The 24,938-nt window shown below is 47.3% G+C and overlaps 1 protein-coding gene across 1 annotated transcript in view; it reads right to left on the minus strand.

Moving 5' to 3' along the window:
• Nucleotides 1-24,938, minus strand: part of CFTR (CF transmembrane conductance regulator) — a 275,425-nt gene that overhangs the window by 67,088 nt on the left and 183,399 nt on the right. Inside the window, exons 18-19 of the mRNA XM_077472949.1 lie at nucleotides 18,216-18,295; nucleotides 11,042-11,192 (exon numbers count right to left, since the gene is read on the minus strand). Of these exons, the coding sequence (XP_077329075.1) occupies nucleotides 11,042-11,192; nucleotides 18,216-18,295 (231 nt within the window). The remainder of the gene's footprint in view (nucleotides 1-11,041; nucleotides 11,193-18,215; nucleotides 18,296-24,938) is intronic.

Below are 24,938 nucleotides of genomic sequence, written 5' to 3' on the forward strand. Positions count from 1 at the left end.
ACGAAGGTACAATTTTAACTTGGTACATCACTAGCCTATGCTGCTTCTAGATTGAGGACTATATTGGTACAAGATTAGGAGAGGTTAGCCTGACATTAGGGTTTGTCTTGTGTTGTGTCTTGCGGATAAAATAATATGGATGGGTTTAATGACCACAGCTTTCTCCCCCTGTTCATCGACAAGTACAGGGAGCTGCCCTGTCTGTGGCAAGCTACACATCTCCACTACAGCAACAAATTAAATAGGCAGGCAGCGATGGAGAAAATGCTGGAGTTTGTGAAGCCGGTGGTCCCAAGGGCAGACATGACCTATTTAAAAAATACAATTGGTGGCTTGAGGAGTACATATCTGAGGGAGCGCAAGAAGGTTCTGAAGTCCATGCAAACTGGAGCAGCAACAGATGAAGTTCATGTCCCTAAGCTGTGGTACTATGAGGGGATGCATTTTCTGGCAGATCAGGCTGAGGTCAGGGAATCCCCCTCCACTCTTCCTTCCACGCTTCCTTCTACGCTTCATTCCAACCCTGCTGAGTCTTCTAACGCCCAACCTGGGCTTTCCAGACAGGAAGAAGTGGAAGAGCCCAGCTTGAGCCAGGTATAGTATTGTTCTACAAATTTTTGTAGTAAAAATGAATGATGTTAACTTGATTTTTGCTCACTAATTGCTGATTTTAGAAAGTGGTTCGCATATCAATAGACAGTAGTGGCCAAAATATTTGGGCCACGAATGAAAAACGCTGGGCTCAGAATGATAGCCTTTTCTATTTGTTAACAATTTGCAACAGTCAAGAGCTAAAAATTGTGTGTGTTTGATGAACCAAAAACTAAAAATATGTCCCTTTTTCATACACAGGAAGACCTCAGCCAGGAGGAGGGTGTGGAATGCAGCAGCCAGGAGGTGACTATGAAACGTGGCAGCCAGGAGGAGGCAGTGGTAAGTGGCAGCCAAGAGGTGGGCAGGCCTAGGAGCCTGACTCAATCACAGGTCCCTCCCCTCTGCCTGCCACCCAAAAGGGCCAGAAAGGGGGGGAATGTGGAGGAGTTGGCTCTGAAGCTAATTGAGGAGGCTTCAATGGCCCTCAAAGCCACCCCCACATATCAAGAGGCCTTTGCAGCCTTGACTGCCTGCAAACTCCAGAAAATGGAGGAGGGGCAACACCTCATGTGTGAGGAGCTCATTATCCACACACTCAATAAGGGGTTAAAAGGCCAAATCACACAAAGAACACACTTGTGTGATTTGGACCATGCTCCTCCTCCTCCTCCTCCTTCTGCCACACCTCCAGCACCACAGCCACAGCCTGGAAGGAAGCGTGGAAGGAAGACCAGAGAGTGATGACCTGGGTTCAGTCTGGTCTGACAGAAGATGCCGGCTCTTGTATGACCACAGCCTGGGGACATAGATGTCATCTGCTGCTGTTCCTTGGACTTCAGGACCAGACTGTTCTCCCTCAGATATGTACTCCTCAGGCCACCAATTTTTGCATTTAAATAGTTGATGTGTGCCCTGGGGGCCAAAGGCTTCGCTAATTTCCCCAGTTTCTCCAGCTCTGCCTCCCTCTTTATTTGTTTATGACACCTAAATAAAGTTTTTAATTGGTTCAAGAAATACTTGCCTATGTGTTCTACAGTTTATTTGTGAGTAGGCAGGTACATTTCAAAAATACAAAGCCAAATTAACAACAAGGTGCACCAACACCAAACAACCTCCTAGAGATTAAAAAAGAAAACAATAAAATAAAAAGATAATAATGGTGTTGTGGTAAGTTGACACACAAAACACAGCAAAAAAATTACAAACATGAGCAAACTGTCAAAAAAGGAGATCTTGATTAAAAAAAAACAACCACACAATTTAAACCCAAAAAATATGATTGGGGAGATGTGACAAATTAAAATATTGTATTCATGATATGAGGAAAAAGAATAAAGAAATAAGTTTGGGAGAAGTGTGTGTGAATATGAGCAGCAAAACAACTTGATTCTTGTAGCATTATAAAGAAAAAGAGAATGCGCTGCATTAAAGAATTTTTAACATTGCAGCGTGACGAATGTGCTATATCCATTACGAGCGGTAGTTTTACCTGACCGAGCGCTTCCGTCTCAGAATTTATTCTGAGCATGCATGGCACTTTGTCCATCGGACTAGGCTACACATGATCGGAACTGATGCGCATCGGATCATGTTGTCGGAAAATTTGCTACCCAGCTCTCAAACTTTGTTGGTCGGATATTCCGATGGAAACAGTCCGATGAAGCCCACACACGGTTGGATTATCCGACAACACGGTCCGATCGGACATTTTCTGTCGGAATTTCCGACCATATGTACAAGGGCTTAGAGGGGAATACCCTTTCCCTTTGGGAAGTCCAGAACATTTTTCAATGTGATTAAATGATCAACACAAACATTTATTTGCTTTACCATGCTGGTTTTGGTAAAACTGAAAAGGAATTTTAAAATGATTGGTGTCTAAACATTCAAGCCCTTCCTTGTGATTCATTATCCCTATGATTAAGCCCTGCCATAGGGTGAAATGTATGAGCATGGGGAAGATGTGTTTTGATCAATAAATTTTTTTCTTTCATTGGAGAGTGGTGATTGCTGTTTTTTAAACATTTGAAGTAGAATGCAACATCATTGACTTCAACCCTTAAGCTAGCCATAGAGGGATCAAAATTTTGCTGGTTCAGCAGAGACCGGTCGAATTGTAAATCTATCTATGGCCATTCCAGTTCCAGAGAAATCGATCTAATGATTGATTTCTCTTGAACTGGCTTGTTGGAAACATTTCCATTGATCAGTACTGCCTGCAGTGCTGATAAGTGTATTCTGACATGTTGGTGGGATGGCTTGATGCGGCAGCAATAATATACTCAGTCCCAGTGCAATGAAAGAACTTAAGGTTGCCGCACTGAACATTCAAAATTAAATATAATGAAAAACAAGTCTATAGGGTGAAACAGTTCATGCTGTTCTCCATGGTGAAGAAAACGATAATCCAATATCGGAAACTCGTGATGTACAGTATCTCACAAATGTGCCCTCACATTTTTGTAAATATTTTATTATATCTTTTCATGTGACAACAATGAAGAAATTACACTTTGCTACAATGTAAAGTAGTGAGTGTACAGCTTGTATAACAGTGTAAATTTGCTGGTCCCTCAAGATAACTCAACACACAGCCATTAATGTCTAAACCGCTGGCCACAAAAGTGAGTACACCCCTAAGTGAAAATGTCCAAATTGGGCCCAATTAGCCATTTTCCCTCCCCGGTGTCATGTGACTCACTAGTATTACAAGGTCTCAGGTGTTACTGAGGAGCAGGTGTGATAAATTTAGTGTTATCACTCTCCTGCTCTCATACTGGTCACTGGAAGTTCAACATGGTACCTCATGGCAAAGAACTCTCTGAGGAGCTGAAAAAAAGAATTGCTGCAATACATAAAGATGGCCTAGGCTATAAGAAGATTGCTAAGACCCTGAGTCTGAGCTGCCGCACAGTGGCCAAGACCATACAGTGGTTTTACAAGACAAGTTCCACTCAGAACAGGCCTTTCTGAGGTTGTCTTTGGGAAATAGATGTATGAGTGCTGCTAGCATTGCTGCAGAGGTTGAAGGGGTGGGGGGGGGGGGGGGTCAGCCTGTCAGTGCTCGGGGAAGGTAAAGGTGATGGACTGGCTAAGCATGTCTCCAGTCCATCACATTTACCAACATCTCCATTCCCAGTCGATTCTTTTAACAAGGAAACGCGTTGGTTGGAGAGAACCCCGTGACGTCATCATGCACCAGCTGATGATTTGAAGAATTTGGAAGCTGTTTGTATATTTATGTGTGTGTAAGTTTTTTTTTTAATAAATATCAAAGATTTGACTGCACATGAAGCACTCCTTTTTCCTTTTTAAACAAATCATTTAAACCTACACTGGGGGAACTGCTAGAAAGGGAAAGATGATCAGATTTACCCTGCTATATATTACGGGAGAAAGCCACCATCCCTTCTGATCAAATCAGGGGGAATCATCACAGCTGATCACTGAAGCTGCCGGAGCCCATGGAGTGAGTGTTTCAGCCTGTCGTTTTGGATGAGAGAGAGACGCTGACCAAGCTTCAGGAGCCAATTGGGTGTACAATCATCACAGTGGGTTACTGTTATGAGGCGATTTTGACCTTTATAATCTGTAGTTCTTCAGATCTGGTAAGAGGCCATCTGGCTCTTTTTTGATTATACGTTCATCCTCCAGAAGTACATACAGGATTCTCCTACCGAGTGTGATTGCCTGTATATCCTCCAGAAGTCTAATACAGGACTTTTCTGCAGAGTGTAAGGGGCAGCGTCCTAAAAACTTTCTCTTTGCACTTTGCTATTTTGTTACCATTTGTGTCTTTTTTTGACACAACATAATCAAAATATTTATTTTTTGGGGTTGTATGTTTTGCACTCACCTTTATATAAGTATTAGAGACTATTCGTAGCTATAGTATAGTACATCTGTGGGGCATACTCAAATGGAAGGTGGAGGAGCACAAGGTCTCTAACATCCACCAGCTCCGTGATGTCATCATGGAGGAGTGAAAGAGAACTCCAGTGGCAACCTGTGAAACTCTGCTGAAATCCATGCCCAAGAGGGTTAAGGCAGTGCTGGAAAATAATGGTGACCACACAGAATATTGACACTTTGGGCCCAATTCAGACATTTTCACTTATGGGCATACTCATTTTTGTTGCCAGTGGTTTAGACATTAATGACAATTACCATGGGGAATAGATGAAGAATGTCCACATAGTGTAATACTGTAAATCCATTTATTCAAATATAGTAGTACTAATAACCCACAGTATTGCAGATATGATGCAGCATATACTTGTAAACAAGGGTAAAAAGTTCCCAGGAACTGATGCACATGCGCTGTAACCTCTGTGTGCATCGTGACATCACAAACATGGACTCCATGGGGGAGTCCATGTCTGACGTCACCACGCATGCTGAGGTTACATGGCATGTGGATCAGTTTCTGGGAACTTTTTACCTTGTTTACAGTGCCTTGAAAAAAGTATTCATACCCCTTGCAATTTTCCACATTTTCTCATGTTACAACTAAAAAGGTGAATGTATTTTATTGGGATTTTATTTGATAGACCAATATGTGTAAAGTGTTGCGTAAGTTGACAGCGCTATATAAGTACCTTAAATAATAATAATAATAATAACACAAAGTGGCACATAAATGTGAAGTAGAAGGAACATGATAACTGGTTTTCATTTTTTTTACAAATAAATATCTGAAAAGTGTGGCATGCATTTGTATTCAGTCCCCTTTACTCTGATACCCCTAACTAAAATCTAGTGGAACCATTTTCCTTCAAAAGTCAGCTGTTCTGTGAAGCCCTCAGAGGTTTGTTAGAGAACCTTAGTGAACAAACAGCATCATGAAGGCCAAGGAACCCACAGGACAGATCAGAGATAAATGTTATATAAAAAATATCCCAAGCTCTAAACATCTCACTGAGCACTGTGCAATCCATCATCCAAAAATGGAAAGAGTATGCACAACTGCAAACCTACCAAGACATGGCCATCCACCTAAACTGACTGGCCGGGCAAGGAGAGCACTAATCAGAGAAGCAACCAAGGGGCCTGTGGTAACTCTGGAGGAGATCCACAGCTGCGGTGAGACAACTATTAGTCGTGCACTCCACAAATCTGGCCTTTATGGCAGAGTGGAAAGAAGAAAGCCATTGTTGAAAGAAAGCCACAAGAAGTCCCATTTACAGTTTGCAAGAAGCCATGTGGGGGACACAGCAAACATGTGGAAGAAGGTGCTCTGGTCAGATGAGACCCCAATTTAACTTTTTGGCCTAAAAATAAAATTTTGTGTGGTGGAAAACTAAGGCGGCGTACACACGCGGGGACTGTCTGCCGAAACTAAGTTCGTCAAACAGTCCGCTCAAACTTTTGAATGAACGAACACGCCCACACATGGCACTTTTTGAGCGGACAAATACGGCAAGCTTTGTTCGTCGTACTAAGTCCGCGCAACTTTTGAAATGAGCGGACTCGCCCACACACGAGGCAACAGTCCGCTCATTTCGAGCGCGTGTGCAGGTAGGCGGGGCCCGCGACGTCTCGCCGAAAAAAAACGGCGTGGGGGTCCCCCCAAAGTCCACAACAGACCCTTGTCCGAGCACGCTACCCGGCCGGCCAGGAAAGGGGGGCGAGCGAGCGCGCCCCCCCCTCCTGAGCCATACCAGGCCGCGTGCCCTCAACATGGGGGGGTGCCTTGGGGAAGGGGGGGCCGCGCGGCCCCCCCACCCCAAAGCACCTTGTCCCCATGTTGATGAGGACAAGGGCCTCTTCCCGACAACCCTGGCCGTTGGTTGTCGGGGTCTGCGGGCGGGGGGCTTATCGGAATCCGGGAGCCCCCTTTAATAAGGGGGCCCCCGGATACCGGCCCCCCACCCTATGTGAATGAGTATGGGGTACAATGTACCCCTACCCATTCACCTGTAAAATAAAAGTACCCCAAAAAAAAAACAACACACGAGATAAAATATTTTATTGCACAGCTCCGGGGGTCTTCCGTCTTCGGGGGTCTTCTCGCCGGACTCCTCCGCTATCTTCTTGTAGCTCTTTTGCTAGCGGAGGAGTCCGGCTTTCTTCCTCCCCGCCGCCGGCCTCTTCTCCCGACTTCGGGGGTCTTGTCCCCCTCTTCGGTTCTTCTGCCGGGCCACCGCGCCTTCTTATAGCTCTTTTGCAGGCGGTGGCCCGGTCTTCTGTCGCCGCTGTCGCCGCCGCCTTCCGTTCTTGTTCTTCTTCTTGTTCTTCTTGTTCTTCTCCAGGAGATGTTGACACGTCGCTCTCTCCGGCCGGAATGCCAGAGCCGCGCTGAGCGGCCACTTATATAGTGACAATGGGGCGGTGTCACATGGTATATGTCACATGGGTTGGTCACATGGGTTGATGTCACATGGGGACTATGACATCGTAAGGGGGCGGGGTCACCATGTGACCAACCCATGTGACATATACCATGTGACACCGCCCCATTGTCACTATATAAGTGGCCGCTCAGCGCGGCTCTGGCATTCCGGCCGGAGAGAGCGACGTGTCAACATCTCCTGGAGAAGAACAAGAAGAACAAGAAGAAGAACAAGAACGGAAGGCGGCGGCGACAGCGGCGACAGAAGACCGGGCCACCGCCTGCAAAAGAGCTATAAGAAGGCGCGGTGGCCCGGCAGAAGAACCGAAGAGGGGGACAAGACCCCCGAAGTCGGGAGAAGAGGCCGGCGGCGGGGAGGAAGAAAGCCGGACTCCTCCGCTAGCAAAAGAGCTACAAGAAGATAGCGGAGGAGTCCGGAGAGAAGACCCCCGAAGACGGAAGACCCCCGGAGCTGTGCAATAAAATATTTTATCTCGTGTGTTGTTTTTTTTTGGGTACTTTTATTTTACAGGTGAATGGGTAGGGGTACATTGTACCCCATACTCATTCACATAGGGTGGGGGGCCGGTATCCGGGGGCCCCCTTATTAAAGGGGGCTCCCGGATTCCGATAAGCCCCCCGCCCGCAGACCCCGACAACCAACGGCCAGGGTTGTCGGGAAGAGGCCCTTGTCCTCATCAACATGGGGACAAGGTGCTTTGGGGTGGGGGGGCCGCGCGGCCCCCCCTTCCCCAAGGCACCCCCCATGTTGAGGGCACGCGGCCTGGTACGGCTCAGGAGGGGGGGGCGCGCTCGCTCGCCCCCCTTTCCTGGCCGGCCGGGTAGCGTGCTCGGACAAGGGTCTGTTGTGGACTTTGGGGGGACCCCCACGCCGATTTTTTTCGGCGTTGGGGTTCCCCTTTAAGTCCATTCCAGGCGGTGGAGCCCGCGACGTCTCCTTCGCGGGCCCCGCCTACCTGCACACGCGCTCGAAATGAGCAGACTTCCCTCCGAGCGGGAACAGTTTGCTCATTTCGAAAGTAGCCTACACACGGGCGGACTGTTCGCTCAAACCAAGTTTCAGCGGACAGTTTTTCGGAATTTCCGAAAAACTTTGTTCGTCAAACTGTCCGCTGAAACTGTCCGCTGAAGCCCCACACACGAGCGGACTGTCCGCTGAAACACTGTTCAGCGGACAAAGTTGAGCCAACAGTCCGCCCGTGTGTACGCGGCCTAACACTGCACATCACTCTGAACACATACCCACCGTGAAACATAATGGTGGCAGCATCATGTCATGGTGATGCTTATCTTCAGCAGGGACAGGGAAGCTGGTCAGAGTTGATGGGAAGATAGATGGAACCAAATACAGGGCAATCTTAGAAGAAAACCTGTTAGAGTCTGCAAAAGACCTAAGACTGGGGAAGAGGTCCACCTTCCAGCAGGACTACAACCCTATACATACAGCTAGAGCTACAATAGAATGGTTTAAATCAAAGCATATTCATGTGTTAGAATGGCCCAGTCAAAGTCCAGACCTAAATCCAATCGAGAATATGTGGCAAGACCTCAAAATTGCTGTTTGCTGACGGTCTCCATCCAATGTGACAGAGTTTGAGCTATTTTGCAAATAAGAATGGGCAAATCTAGATGTGTAAAGCTGGTAGAGACATACCCAAAAAGACCTGCAGCTGCAATTGCAGGGAAAGGTGGTTCTACAGAGTATTGACTCAGAGTGACTGCATACAAATGCACGTCGCACTATTTATTTGTAAAATAATTGTGAAAAACATTTATCATTTTCCTTCCATGTCACTATTATGTCCTACTTTGTGTTGGTCTATCACAAAAAATCCCAATAAATGATATACGTTTTTGGTTATAACATGACAAAATGTGAAAAATATGAGGGGTATGAATACTTTTCCAAGGCACTGTATATGATGGAATCATATCTGCAATACTGTGAGTTTTTAGTTCCACTATATTTGAATAAATGGATTTACCGTTTTACACCATGAGGACATTCTTAATCTATTCCCATGATCATTGTGATGGGTTGATTCTCTAGCCATGACATTACCTCCACTATCATAACAGATGAGAAGGATTGGACCTTTCTATCTTGGGCTTATTAATAATAATAATTTGGAGTCAAAAGTTCCTGATAAGGAGGCAATTTATATGATTTCTGGTGGAGGTGCACCTGGGTGATTGGTATATTAATTTGCCTTATTCACTCACATTAGATATACATCACAGGAATTTCAGATTTTGGATTACCATTTTCTACATAATGGAGAACAGCATGAATTGTTTCACCATATAGATTTTTTTTCTTTATATTTAATTTTTAATGTTCAGCGTGGCAACATTTGCCTTTTATTCCGTTTTTTCACAATGTGTGCTATTGTGTTGTTGCCAGCAGCATTTATGTTTCTACCTGCGCAATAATTTTTCCTATTAATTTTCAATGTAAGAACTTGTATTGAAATAATGCAGAGACAGTTCACAAATAACTTGATGGAAAGGCAGCCGAGTCGGGAACACTCATGCCCCGTACACACGAGAGGACTTATGTCCGACAGACTTCCAAAGGAGTTCCGCCGGAATTCCGCCGGAGTTCTGACAGACTTTTCGGCCGAACGGACTTGGCCACACACGATCACACTAAACTCCGACGGATTCGAACGTGATGACGTACGACCCGACTCGAATAAGGAAGTTCATAGCCAGTAGCCAATAGCTGCCCTAGCGTCGGTTTTAGTCCGTCGGAGTAGCATACACACGAGCGGATTTTTCGAAGGGGACCGGGTCCGGCGGAGTTCCGTCGGGAAAATTTGAAGCATGCTTCATTTCTAAAGTCCGTCAGACTTTTGCGAAGCTAAAGTCCGTTGCAGCCCACACACGATCGGATAGTCTGACGGACTCGGTCTGACGGACTTTGGATGTTGAAAAGTCCGCTCGTGTGTACGGGGCATCACAGTTCCAACAGTGTGTAAAGCTAGCAGGATTCAGCTGAACTGACAGCACCTGTAGTGAGGGGTAGAATGCAGCCTGCCCATCTTGTGCCCAAGCAGGCAGATGATCAGAGAAGTCGCAACACTACACTTTCCCTACACTTTCCCTTCTCGTTGGGAACATTTCCTCATTGCTAGTTCTGTCCCTTCCAGGTGAGTTACCTTTCCCTACTCTACCAACTTCCAAAATGCATGCCAAACCTGGTAGCCAGGGCCTTAAAAAGGCTCTACCTGACCCAATATGGCCACTAGAGTCACATGGGGCGGAAGCAGGAAACCATGTTCCGCCATACTTCCTCTCCAACTGCAGTGCCACTGCGAAGAGCACTTCCTGCAGTGGAGAAAGTAGACTGATTCTGCCCACAGACAGCAGAGGGTTCCCTGCTGACAGAATACAATAACACATCACGTTTGTGTGGATAGGGGAATCCGTTCAGTTTTTTTAAACTGATTAAACAAAAAAAAAAAAAGAAAAGATTAATGTATGGCCAGCCCTATTAGAGCCACCACTGATTGTATGCATTGAATGCTTCCCAGACACTGCAGGAACACATTTGATTTGTAAACACATTGTACTGTCATCTTTGATTAGGACAGAAGTCAATGATCTCTCAGCTTGATTTATAACCAAACTTTGTTGCAATAGATGTCACTTCTTAAATGCAGGCTAACACCCATAAACAGAGGGCAATAATACAGGGCGCATTTATGTACATTTAGGTACTTAATTTGTGTTACATTATAGCGACTGCTTACAAAGACTGCTTATGATGTTTATAATGCAAAACAGCAATGGATTACAGGCCTCCACACAACTTGAATAGTCAGAGCTGGCACAGTTTACACCTGATATGTGAAGCCTGTGAACGCAGAAGAATTTTGGGTGTGAACCTCTCTGAACAATTGCTCAGAGAATCCTTCGGTGTTGACATCAGCATTAAACTGTCCTCCTCCCCACATTCCATGTAATCAAACTAAATCAATATGTATATTAAATTTATGGAAGTACAAATGAATGCTCTAAAGGACTAGATAATATTATGACAGTGGGAAGGTAATATTTGCATTTAAGATAATGTATCTCTGTTGCCCTTACCTTCAGATTCTAACTGTTTCAGTTGCTGGGAAGTGTGAAGAAAATAGGATCTAAGTATAACAAATGCAATGATCACAGGTATGGTAGCCAAGAAGATATAAGGTTCCAGTAAAGAAACCACTGTTATTGCCCCAATCACAATAAGGACCAACTAGAAACACAAGAGAAAGTTACATAAGATGCAAATTGGGACATATATACTGTATAGACATACAACAATCAGCCATAGCTTTATGAACACTGACAGGTTAAGTGAACAACATTGATTATCCAGTTACAATGGCATCTGAAAGCAGGTGGGATATATTAGGCAGCAAGTAAACATGTTGTCCCTGAAGTTGATGTTCTGAAAGTAGCCAAAGACTAGTCATGGTGCCCATGTTGACCCATCTCCACAGCCAAAAGCATCTACAATGGGCACATGAGCATCCAAAGTGAACCACAGCACAATGGAAGAAGGTGGTCTGGTCTGAAGAATCACATTTTTTACATCATATGGATGGCCGGATGTGTGTGTGTGTATCACTTGCCTGTGGAAGAGATGGCAAAAGAATGCAGTATGGGAAGAAGGCCAGCCGGCAGAGGCAGTGTGATGCTTTGGGCAAAGTTCTGGTGGAAAGCCTTGGGCCCTGCCATTCATGTGGATAGTACTTGACATGTACCACCTACCTAAATATTGCTTGTGGCCAAGTACACCCCTTCATGGAAATAGTATTCCCAGGTGGCAGTGGCTGTTTCTGCACGATAATGCACCCTGCCACACTGCAAAAATAGTTCAAGAATGGTTAGAATAAATTTTTGCTATTTTCACACTAACATTCCTCCCCGCCAATGAGGAGGCAGGCCGTGAGACCTGTTTCCTGATTGACCAAAGCATCAGGCAATCCTATTGGATGCCTAGCAATTTGGAGAACAGAGAGGAGACGCGGGAGGAGCTGACACTGGAGGTGCTGCCTGCACCCAAGGAGTGCTTACTGCTGGCTACCAGATGGGCGGTGGGTCTTTCTCGATCACATTGAACTGGGCGGGGAGGAGTTGTCACTTACGTGCTGTGGGCGGGAGGGGGTTGTCAGCTGCCACTGCACTGAAAACAGATCAGCAAGGTAAGCCATACCAAGGGATTAGAAGAAGGAAGCTGATTGGATTCTCCAACAAGGCTATGGAGAGGACCCTGGAAGCAGGCAAGAGCCAAGTTAAAGTACATGTTATCCCCCACCAAGAAGCATGTCAGCTGACTGATGCCTTGTGCTGACTGTAGATGGCCAGAGCTGACTGTAGATAGATTCCAAGATTTGTGCGTGCCTAGGGCTGACTGTGGATATATACTCTGATCTGTAATGCTGAGCTGTATACCCTGATCTGTGAGGCTGAGCTATATACACTGATCTGTAATGCTGAGCTATATACCCTGATCTGTGAGGCTGAGCTAAATACCCTGATCTGTAACGCTGAGCTGTATACCTTGATCTGTGAGGCTGAGCTACTGATCTGTAATGCTGAGCTATTTACCCTTCCTTCTCTGAGCTGGTCGCTCATCTGTCGGTTAATTGCCAGCTCCCATCTCTCTCCACAGTTACTCAGCTGTTGTTCATATCCCGCTCATGCCTACTTAAGCCATTCAGTCCAGAGGGTCTCTGCCTTCGCCTTGGTCAACATCACAAGAAACATCTCCTGCATTCCTGTTTAAAGGCTGGCTTTGCTGACATCCCTTCTGGCTCCAGATCCTGCTTGCTGTTCCACTACTTAGATCCCTGATTTCTGGCTTGGCTGCCTATCCATTTTGGTTACTGAACCACTTGTTGGTAATATTTTTTTCCAGATTTAATGAACTGGTTAACCGCATGGATCAGTTCGCCATGGCGTTACAAACACTCCTGAGTCACACAGCACAACTGGCATCTCCCACTGTGGCCACCCCGGTACAACCTATGTTGCAGGCTGACCCTGCTGCTGCGCCGGTTTCTCTGCAGGCACCCACCTTGAGTGTTACCTCTATAAGAGGTACGTCTGGTTCTGCTCCACTTCCCCAGGTATTTGGGGGTGATCCAGTCCAATGCAGAGGGTTTCTCAACCAGGTTGAGCTATACTTTGAGATAATGCCCCAGGCGTTTCCCACGGACAGAAGCAAAGTAGGTTTCGTGATACCTTTGCTTTCTGAGAGAGCCTTGGCCTGGGCAAACCCTCTATGGGAGACGCAAAAACCTGTTGTCTTGAGCTACGCTGAGTTTGTGGCTTTGTTTAAAAGGGTATTTGATGTTCCTGCACGCTCCGTTGCTGCTGCCAAGTGCCTCATGTCCATCGAACACGAGTAAGAGAACTGTTGCTGACTAAGCCATTGAATTCTGTACTCTGGTAGCAGAGGTTACATGGAACAATGAGGCTCTCATGGCTGCTTTTTCTCTTGGTCTCTCAGATACCATCAAGGATGAGATAGCAGCCCGAGATATACCCACTGATCTGGAGAAGTTGCCATCCTCATTGACTCCAGACTCAGAGAAAGACTCTTTTAAGGAGCGATTGCGGAAGCCTCCTGTATGTTTGTCTCCAAGCTTTGCAGTCCCACCCGTAACTCCCTCACCTCCCATGCCTCCTGGTACAGAGTCACCAGTCAGTGAAGGTGAACCCATGCACTTGGGTTTCACGCGTCTCTCTACGGATGGGAGTACCTTTAGGAGGAGGGAGAGATTGTGCCTTTATTGGGGCCAGGCCGGTCACTTTTTGAAGTTTTGTCCTACCCATCAATCGAACGCCTGAACCTTGAGGTCCTGTCATGGACACATCTTAGGTGGCATTGTTTCATCCCCAGTTATCCATAAGGATAAGCCCCTGGTTCAGTTACCCTTTATTGGGCTGAGTCGTCCATCGAGATACAGGCTCTAATTGACTCTGGAGTTGCAGGCCTGGTCATTGATGCTGCCTTTGTATTGAAGCACTCAATTCCGCTGCAGCTGCATGGCACTCCACTTGCCATTGAGGCTCTTGACGGGAGCCTACCCATGTGACTCATGAGACTGTTCTGTTGTCCATGGCCATAGGGGCTCTTCACCATGAGATAATCCAATTCCAAGTTATTTCCTCACCCAAGTTTCCGCTGGTTATTGTTTATCCTTGGTTACAGAGGCACAACAGCTCTTTTGATTGGCTCCATGCTGAGGTTCTCTCCTGGTCAAAACAATGCAGTGAGACATGCTTCCAGAAGGTATCCAAGGTTCTGTGCACCTCTTCACTCTCCTCCCTGCCAGAGGAGTACCGCAATTTTAGCGATGTCTTTGACAAAGGTCAAGCCGGTAGTTTGCCTTCACACTAGTCATATGATTGAGCAATTGACCTGCAACCTAGGGCCATACTCCCTTGTAGCCAGGTTTACCATTTGTCGGTCTTGGAGGATAAGGCCATGGAGGAGTATGTTGCAGACGCACTTTCTCGAGGTTTCATCTGCAAATCCTTCACGATTAAGAATGCCTATCCGATTTAGCTGATTACGGAGTTATTTGACTGTCTCAAGGGAGCAACGGTTTTCACAAAGCTTGATTTGAGAGCGGCATACAATCATGTGTTTTCGAGTGGAAAACTGCATTTAACACCAGAACAGCCCATTATGAGTACCTCGTAATGCCTTTTGGCCTTTGTAACGCCCCAACAGTTTTCCAGGAATTAATTAATTATTAATGATGTCCTCCGAGATTTGTTGCAGTAATGTGTGGTGGTTTATCTCACTGATATCCTCATATTTTCCAAGTCCCTGGAGAGCCACCACACAGATGTCTGTCGTGTGCTTCAGAAACTAAGGGAGAACAATCTCTATTGTAAACTGGAGAAGTGCAAGTTCCATTGTGAACTGGTTAAATTCCTGGGCTAGGTCATTTTCACTGCAGGTTTTCCGATGAACCCATAGAAAATGTCATCAGACCCGTGGGTTTACGTCCTCTGCAGCGTTTCCTGGGCTTTGCCATTTAATATCAGAAGTTTCAAGCCTCTGACTGATATGACCAGAAAGGGAGGTTACCCACAGAGTTGGTCTCCGGACTCCATTAAGACCTTTGAGAGTCTCAAGGCTGCCTTTGTTTCTGCTCCTGTGTTGGCACATCCTGATCCTATATTACCTTTTATCCTTGAGGTTGATGCTTCTGAGATTGGTGTTGGCGCCCTTCTGTCTCAACGTCCTCTGAGAGCGCTATGCATCCTTGTGGCTACTTTTCCAAGAAATCGTCACCTGTGGAGTGCAATTACGAGATTGGTGACAGAGAGCTGTTGGCGATCATTTTAGCCCTGAAAAAATGGACACATCTCCTCGAAGGTACCACTGTACCGGTTCTCATTCTTACTGACCATAAGAATCTCACATTCTTGTCTGAAGCTAAACGTCTCTCTCCCAGAAGGGTGCGATGGGCTCTTTTCTTGTCAATTTTAAATTACATTGTCTTATTCTTACCCGGTACTAAGAATGTAAGGGCTGACACCTTGTCACAAAAATTTTCCTCCACTTCCAAGTTGGAGTCGCTTCTGGTTCCTGTGATTCCTCCTGATTGTATTCGGGCTATGGTTCGCACCTCTCACTTCTCCTTTGGGTGACAAAATTCTTGCTGCTCAGGTCCATGCTCTGCCTTGTGACCACTGCTTTGTCCCAGAGAGTCTCCATACTGCCGTGCACCAGACTTACAATTCTCCTAAGGCTGCTGGCCACCCTGGGAGGAATCAACTAATTTGGGCCATTTCCCAACAATTCTGGGGGCCTAGTCTACGTGCTGATGTAACTGCCTTCGTAGCTGCCTGTTCCGTGTGTGCTCAGAGTAAGACTCAAATACTCACCAGTGGGTCTCCTACAACCCATACCCAATGGAGAGAGGCCCTGGACCCACCTGTCTATGGATTTCATTGTGGAGTTACCCAACTCCCAGGGCAACAAAGTTATCCTTATGGTGGTTGACCGGTTCTCAAAGATGTGTCATTGTATTCCACTTAAGAAGTTGCCCACTTCTAAGGAACTGGCTTCCATTTTTGCTCAGGAGATCTTTTGCTTACATGGGCTACCAAAGGTGATTGTCTCGGACAGGGGTAGTCAGTTTGTGTCCAGTTCTGGTGGGCTTTTTGTGCAAAGTTGGGAATTCAGCTTGTTTTCTCCTCTACGTATCACCGCAGCCTAATGGGGCCACTGAATGAGCCAATCAGTCCTTGGAGCAATTTCCACATTGCTATATTTCTGACCATCATAACAACTGGTCAGACCTATTACCATGGGCAGCGTTTACTCACACCAGTGCCTTGAATTCTGCTTCCTGATTGTCCCCGTTTATGGCGAATTATGGTTTCCAACCTTCCATGTTGCCGGACTCGTTTGTTCTGCAGAGTATTCCTGCGTTAGAGGAGCATCTCTGTGTCTTCATTCCACTTGGGCACAAGACCAGGAGGCTTTGCATCATGCTAATGATAGGTACAGACTCCATGCTGACTGCAGACGCCTAACTGCACCTTCCTACCAGGTTGGGGACAGGGTCTGGCTGAACCTTCGACTTTGTTTTCCCTCACTGAAGTTCGCTCCTTGGTTTATTGTGCCTTTCCATATTCTTCACAGGATTAACCCAGTGGCTTACGCATTAGATCTTCCTTCTAATATGCATATTTCAAAGGTATTCCATGTCTCCTTATTAAAACCTTTGATCTGCAACTGCTTTACCACCTTGGTGCCATGTCCTCACCCTGTACTGGTTGAGAACCATGAGAAGTTTGAAGTACAGACAAATTGACTCCTGTAGGTTCCGTGGGCGCATACAGCACCTGGTGCATTGGAGAGGGTACGATCCAGAAGAACACTCTTGGGTCTAATCCTCGGACATACATGCCCCTGTCCTCCTCCGTGATTTCCATAGATGTTTTCCCCTCAAGTCTGGTGGTCCTCTGAGGGGATACTGTCAGGGCTGGGCTCAGCCCTTCCTTCTCTGAGCTGGCCGCTCAGCTGTCGGCTAATTGCCAGCTCCCATCTCTCTCCACAGTTACTCAGCTGTTGTTCATATCCTGCTCATCAGTCCTGCCTACTTAAGCCGTCCAGTCCAGAGGGTCTCTGCCTTCGCCTTGGTCAACATCACAAGAAACATCTCCTGCGTTTCTGTTTAAAGACTGGCTTTGCTGACATCCCTTTTGGCTCCAGCTCCTTCTTGCTGTTCCACTACTTTGATCCCTAACTTCTGGCTTGGCTGCCTATCCATTCCAGTTAATGAAATCTGGCTATGTTTTGACTATGTTTGTTCTTTTTACTTTTATTATTAAACAAGTGTGATTTAACTGTACTTCTGCCTCGGTCTGATTTCTTAGTTTTTGACAGAGGCTGAGCTATATACCCTGATCTGTGAGGCTGAGCTGTATACTCTGACCTGTAATGCTGAGCTGTATACCCTGATCTGTAATGCTAAGCTATATACCTTTATCTGTGGGGCTGAGCTGTATACCCTGATCTGTGAGACTGAGCTATATACCCTGATCTGTAATGCTGAACTATATACCCTGATCTGTGAGGCTGAGCTATATACTCTGTCCTAACTTTACTGTCTTGTAATAATCAATTTCAATATGCAGCAACCAACGCAACAGTGTTATGTGTACAGGACTTCCCAAACATATTATCTGTGATTGGCTCATTGTTTTCATAGAAGTCAGCACAGAGCTTGAGGTCAAATTTCTGAAATCGGCACAATATCTTTAGTCTAAATAACAGCAACAGAGTACTAAGGCTGCAGCTTTTTTAGTACAACCTTGAGACTAACTGGGACAAAAGCATTCTCTCACTTAGCAGTCAGAGTCAAAAAGGGCATATGACTTGCATCATTTACAAAACAGAAGCAAGTAAAAATGTGCAAAAAAATTGCCAAAACTTTTCCAAAGTATACATTTGACCTGGAGAGGATTGTTTTTCCCTAACAAAGCCAGACCTTTACTTTACGGTAATAACAATAATAATCATCATCATAACAGTAAGAGTATTTCTGGGAGATGATTCACTAGTTTTCTGGGAGATGATTCACTAGTTTGGCAGATTGTCCCATTGATTTTTGCTGAAGCAATCATTAGCTATGGGAAGACATAGCCTAATTAAAAAAAAAGATGTGAAAAGTTCATCCCTAACCGCAATTTTCTGTTTTTCCAAAATCTGCTAAACCAATTGTTTTAGGAATAGGCTCACCTGTATGAAGTCAAAAACAGTCAGTGGGAGGAGATCATCAAGTATAGCAGTATCTTTTGAAAATCTGTTTAAGATTCGCCCTGCAATATAACACAAAGCTCTGTGACTAAAAGCTACATTGCAATTCAAAACAGTGCTGTAACAAGAGCAAAAACATTTTATTGTATGGTAGCCGTACAACAGATGCAAAACAATGAAGCCACATAAACCCCCAAAACTTAAGTTTCATAAATGAAAAGTGACTTGTTAAAAGAATGATGAGTATAATTGTGTGATTGAACAATCCCCTTTCTATTACCTATGTAGCTCCTGTTTCTAGTTAGGCTGCTAGGCTAAATCTAGTTTTTGGCTTAACTGCAGTCAGTGCAGCAGTGATCTATTATTTTTGTCTAGTCAGGGTTTCCTAGTTGGGTGTTTGATTTCTCCCACCTGCCTCTGGGAGAAGCAGATTACAGAATATGAGAATACAGGACAGGGAGAGTCAAATGACCAGTATAAATATTTATCATGCCCCAGCCAATCCCTGAAAGAAGACATCCAAAAGGTGGCTGGGGAGGTGATAAATAGTTGGGAGGCCTTTCCAAAGTGTTCTATCCTCTCCAGGGTGGATTCCAGTTCCTCTGGGGCTGCTGCACATGGGAGATAGCTACTGAGACAAGAAATTGAAATCTGGGCCCCACGAGGAGCTGAGCTGGGGGACTGGAGAAGTTTGCTTATGGATTTTTGTTGGAGGGCACTGTCCTAAAGTTCTGGTCCAAAAAAGGATATTTTGTCTCCCTCACTTAGGAGCTACCTGTGGATGCTGGGTGGCAGAGAGCTCCTGGGATATTGAGGTTAAGACCTGATTTGAGACTGTAGTGTGTGCCTGCCTCTGTAAGCATTTTCTACTAAGAAGTTTCTCCTCCAATTGATTCAAGTTCTTCAGCATTAAATTCCAAAAAGACATCCATATAGATGTAGCCATTATTGTCAATGTGCATGAGATTGTGAGCATGACTGGTGGACTGTGTACCACTGTGGGAGACCTGGACATATTTTCAGCAGCTTATACTTTTCTGTCTATTTCATAAACACTACCAAGATATTTTCATTTAGTAGGACCAAGCCCATAAAATAGAGCTTACTAATCTAAGGAAGTTGTTAAAAAATATGTAAATGTAACTGATTTTGAATATATACTGTAATTGCCTAATATATTAAATTGCCCGCTGTAACACTATAATATTTCCTCACTTGTGACAATCCAAATTAACTGATTCATTGTCCTGGTGATTAGTGATGGACGAACTTCCGACGGGACGTTTCGCGAACGCGAAACGCGAACGGACACAAACGTTCGCGAAAACGACCGTTCGCCGCGGGCTCCATTGACTTCAATGGGAGGCGAATTTCGCAAACCTTTAGGTCGAATTTGCGGCCACGGGGTAATTATTAGGGGGTAGCACGTAGTCCCACCACCTGGACAATAGCATAATACATGTATGAGGTGAATTTGGGATCGATAACTACAAGCATTTTTTTTTTATTTGGGAAATTGTTCTGACAATTCAGGACTATGGAGCTAATGAAGGCAATGGAGGAGAGGGAAGGTCAGGGACCAGGGTAGGCAAACAAGAGGGTGCAGGAGATACAGAGCACTGACAGCAGCACCGTAATACAGAGCACTGACATCAGCACCGTGACATACAGCGCTGACAGCAGCTCCGTGACATACAGCGCTGACAGCAGCTCCGTGACATACAGCGCTGACAGCAGCTCCGTGACATACAGCGCTGACAGCAGCTCCGTGACATACAGCGCTGACAGCAGCTCCGTGACATACAGCGCTGACAGCAGCACCGTGACATACAGCGCTGACAGCAGCTCCGTGACATACAGCGCTGACAGCAGCTCCGTGACATACAGCGCTGACAGCAGCTCCGTGACATACAGCACTGACAGCAGCTCCGTGACATACAGCGCTGACAGCAGCTCCGTGACATACAGCGCTGACAGCAGCACCGTGACATACAGCGCTGACAGCAGCTCCGTGACATACAGCGCTGACAGCAGCTCCGTGACATACAGCGCTGACAGCAGCTCCGTGACATACAGCGCTGACAGCAGCTCCGTGACATACAGCGCTGACAGCAGCTCCGTGACATACAGCGCTGACAGCAGCTCCGTGACATACAGCGCTGACAGCAGCTCCGTGACATACAGCGCTGACAGCAGCTCCGTGACATACAGCGCTGACAGCAGCTCCGTGACATACAGCGCTGACAGCAGCTCCGTGACATACAGCGCTGACAGCAGCTCCGTGACATACAGCGCTGACAGCAGCACCGTGACATACAGCGCTGACAGCAGCTCCGTGACATACAGCGCTGACAGCAGCTCCGTGACATACAGCGCTGACAGCAGCTCCGTGACATACAGCGCTGACAGCAGCTCCGTGACATACAGCGCTGACAGCAGCTCCGTGACATACAGCGCTGACAGCAGCTCCGTGACATACAGCGCTGACAGCAGCTCCGTGACATACAGCACTGACAGCAGCTCCGTGACATACAGCGCTGACAGCAGCTCCGTGACATACAGCGCTGACAGCAGCACCGTGACATACAGCGCTGACAGCAGCTCCGTGACATACAGCGCTGACAGCAGCTCCGTGACATACAGCGCTGACAGCAGCTCCGTGACATACAGCGCTGACAGCAGCTCCGTGACATACAGCGCTGACAGCAGCTCCGTGACATACAGCGCTGACAGCAGCTCCGTGACATACAGCGCTGACAGCAGCTCCGTGACATACAGCGCTGACAGCAGCTCCGTGACATACAGCGCTGACAGCAGCTCCGTGACATACAGCGCTGACAGCAGCTCCGTGACATACAGCGCTGACAGCAGCACCGTAAGCAGCCCCAGGAGGAAGTCAGCACAGCACAGGGATGGTGTGATCCCCTCATAATAAGAACCCCCAGGAGGAAGTCAGCACAGCACAGGGATGGTGGGAGCCCCTCATAATAAGAACACCCAGGAGGAAGTCAGCACAGCACAGGGATGGTGGGAACCCCTCATAATAAGCAGCCCCAGTAGAAATATGACACCGCTCAACCTCTTCAAAGAGGAGGGTAGGGGCATATAGTACGGTGTGCTTTTTTGGGTCAGGGAAGTGAGCCAAATGAATTAAGAAGGTCTGTGTGCTTGATTCCAAAAATTGTTTATAGACATATACATGGTCTACTGATCACATGTGTTGAATTCCTCCGAGATCCATGCCTCATTCATTTTTAGAAATGTGAGGTAGTTAACACTGTGGTGAGCTAGGCGAGTACGCTTATCGGTCACAATCCCCCCTGCTGCGCTGAACGTCCTTTCGGACAGGACACTGGATGAGGGGCAAGCCAACAGTTCGATTGCAAATTGGGCAAGCTCTGGCCAGAGGTCAAGCCTGCCCACCCAGTAGTCTAGGGGTTCATCACTCCTCAGAGCGTCCACATCGGCCGTTAACCCAATGTAGTCGGACACCTGACGGTCTAGGCGTTCCCTGATGCTGGATCCGGATGACACCTGTCGATGGGTCGGCTGAAAGAATGACCTCATATCCGAAGTCACCAACACATCTTCAAACCGGCCTCTTCTTGCAGGCGCTGTTGGATTGGTACCCGCAAATCCTTCTCTGGGAGTGGGAATTGCTCCTCTGCCAGCGCACGCAAAAGCAGAATGCAGCATTTCTCGAAGCAAGGCCTGGAAGTGCTGCATTCTGACAGCCCTCTGCGACGGCGGTAACATTTCCGCCATTTTGTGTTTGTACCGGGGGTCTAAGTACGTTGCCACCCAGTACTGGTCCTTGACCCTCATGCTTTTTATACGGGGGTCCCTATTAAAACACTGGAGCATGAAGGCCCCCATTTGCACTAAAGTGGAAGCGGTGTGGTGGCCTGGCTCCTGCTCATCATCCAGGATAATGTCGTCCTCTTCATTCTCCTCTCCCCATCCTCGCACAACAGGGATCCCAGAAAGGTTTAAAGCATGCTCTTCTTGCTCCTGCTCATCCGCCCCGGCACCATCCTCCTCTGACTCCTCATCAGACTCCTGTTGTTGACTTGTCTCAGATAGAGTAGCCCCCCCTGGGAATTCATCCAGCATTGCGACTTCCTCATCTTCCCGCTCCTGCTCCTCCACAGCCTGATCAATGACACGACGCAATGCACGCTCCAGAAAGAAGGCATAAGGTACCATGTCACTGATGGCGCCATGGCTGCGACTGACCAGTTTGGTGATCTCCTCAAATGGCCGCAGAAGTCTGCATGTGTCGCGCATGAGCAGCCACTGGCGCGGTGAAAAAAAACCCAGCTCCCCAGAACCGTTTCTTTCGCAGAGTTCATACAGGTAGACGTTAACTGCACGTTTCTGCTGGAGCAGCCTATCAAGCATATAGAAGGTTGAGTTCCATCGCGTCGGGCAATCGCAAATAAGACGTCTGACCGGCAGATGGTGTCGCCGCTGAATGTCAGCAAGGCGAGCCATGGCCGTGTAAGATCTTCTGAAATGGGCCGAGATTTTCCTTGCCTGCCGCAAGATGTCCTGGACCCCAGGGTATTTGACAAGGAATCGCTGCACGACCAAGTTTAAGACGTGTGCCATGCACGGCACGTGCGTGATTTTGCCCTGTTTCAATGCGCTAAGCAGATTGGCACCGTTGTCACACACCACTTTACCAACTGTCAAATTGAGCGGTGTTAGCCACTCATCTGCCTGTGAACGCAAAGCTGAAAGGAGTGCCGGGCCAGTGTGGCTCTTTGCTTCCAGGCACAACAGACGCAGCACGGCATGGCAACGTCTCACCTGGCATGTGGAATAGGTTCTGGGGAGCTTGGGCGGTGCAGTGGAAGAGACGCTAGCAGCGGAAAAGGAGGAGGCAGCTGAGGAGGAGAGGGAGGAGGATGGAGTAGGAGGAGGAGAAGAAGAGTCAGGCCTGCATGCAATCCGTGGCGGTAAAACCAAATCTACACGGGTGCCACGGGTTACATGCTTGACGGCCGTCAGAAGGTTCACCCAGTGGGCAGTAAAACTGATATACCTTCCCTGCCCGTGTTTGCTAGACCACGTGTCTGTGGTCAGATGTATCTTGGCACCGACACTGTGTGCCAGAGATACATTCACTTGCCGCTGAACATGGCCATATAGCTCTGGGATGCCCTTCTCTGAGAAATACTTCCTTCCTGGGACCTTCCATTGTGGTGTTCCAATGGCCACAAATTTGCGAAAGGCCTCCGAGTCCACCAGTTTATATGGCAGTAGTTGGCGGGCTATGAGTTCTGACAAGCCAGCCGCCAACCGTTGGGCAAGAGGGTTATCCGGCGTCATCATTTTTTTACGCTCAAACATTAGGCCCACGGAAGCCTGCCTTTTTGCAGAAAAATGTGAGCTTGGCGTGATGGAAGGTGGAGTGGAGGACAATTGTGAGGAGAGAGGAGAAGGAGAAGTAGAAGACGAGGCTGGACGGTGAGAGCCTGCAGTGTGGCTTTGTGTGTTCCGTTGCTCCCACTGGGCTCGGTGATGGCTGCTCATGTGCCTTCTTAAGGCGGTCGTCCCTAGGTGAGTATTGGGCTTACCGCGACTAACGCGTTGACTGCAAAGATTGCAGATGGCAACGCTATTGTCAGCAGCGGACACGTTAAAAAAAGCCCACACTGCGGAGCCATGTGCCGGTGTCCTGGGAGCGCCAGATGTGACCGTACATGGTCGATGACTCGCTCCTGATACATTTGCAGTCTGCTTTGTCCCTGCTGTGCAATGTAAGTCATTGCTGCTTCTCCTCCCTATCTGCTGGTCCATATCTCCCTCTGAACTCCCCTCCTCTTCCTCTCTTGTGGGCACCCACGTGACATCACTAGACACGTCATCATCAACGTCACCTTCCCCACCGCTATAAGTAGAGTAGGCAGCAACACCGGGGACCAACCTCCTCCTTGGGCTGATCTGGGTACTGGCGTCAGACTGCTGAGTAGCGCTTGTTGCTACCTCCTCTTCCTGATCCAATACCAAGAGTGGCTGCGCATCAGAAATGTCCTCTTGATATGGATCGGAAAATAATTCCAGTGACTCAAGCGGAAGGTATGTGGTGGTGGTGGTGGTGGTCGTGTTGTTGGTGGTAGTGTCTTTGGGGGTGCACATAGCAGAGAGTGAAGAAGAGGGTGCAGATCGAGAGGATGAGGAGGGTGCAGAAGAGTAAGGCTGAGCGAGCCACTCAACCAAGTCTGGTGCATCCTTTAAAGTAATTGAACGCACCTTCTGCAACTTCCCACTTTGGCTCAAGCCTGTTGCTCCTGCCCTACCCCTACCACCCCTGCGGAAGGGCCTGCCTCTTCCTCTGCATGTCATTTTTTAAATGACCCTGTGACAAAACTCTTAGTCCCTATACCGCTGAAGGACTGCTGCAGTATAGGTGAGCGGTCAGCAGTGGTGCACGTCAACCCTATCTATTGTGGACCTATAGCGGTCCTTACAGAACAGCAGACTGTACCGCACTCAAGCCTATGTACCGTAGCACCCTATACCAAGTTACCAGTCCTTATAAGAACTTTTGTGGACCAAGCAGGTTGTGTATTAGTGTTTAGCAGACTGTACGTCAGTCCCTATACCGCTGAAGGACTGCTGCAGTATAGGGCAGCGGTCAGCAGTGGTGCACGTCAACCCTATCTATTGTGGACCGATAGCGGTCCTTACAGAACAGCA

Source organism: Lithobates pipiens, unplaced genomic scaffold, assembly GCF_037356315.1.
Source record: "Lithobates pipiens isolate NorthernLeopardFrog02 unplaced genomic scaffold, aLitPip1_a1.2 Scaffold_8, whole genome shotgun sequence".
Taxonomy (NCBI): domain Eukaryota; kingdom Metazoa; phylum Chordata; class Amphibia; order Anura; family Ranidae; genus Lithobates; species Lithobates pipiens.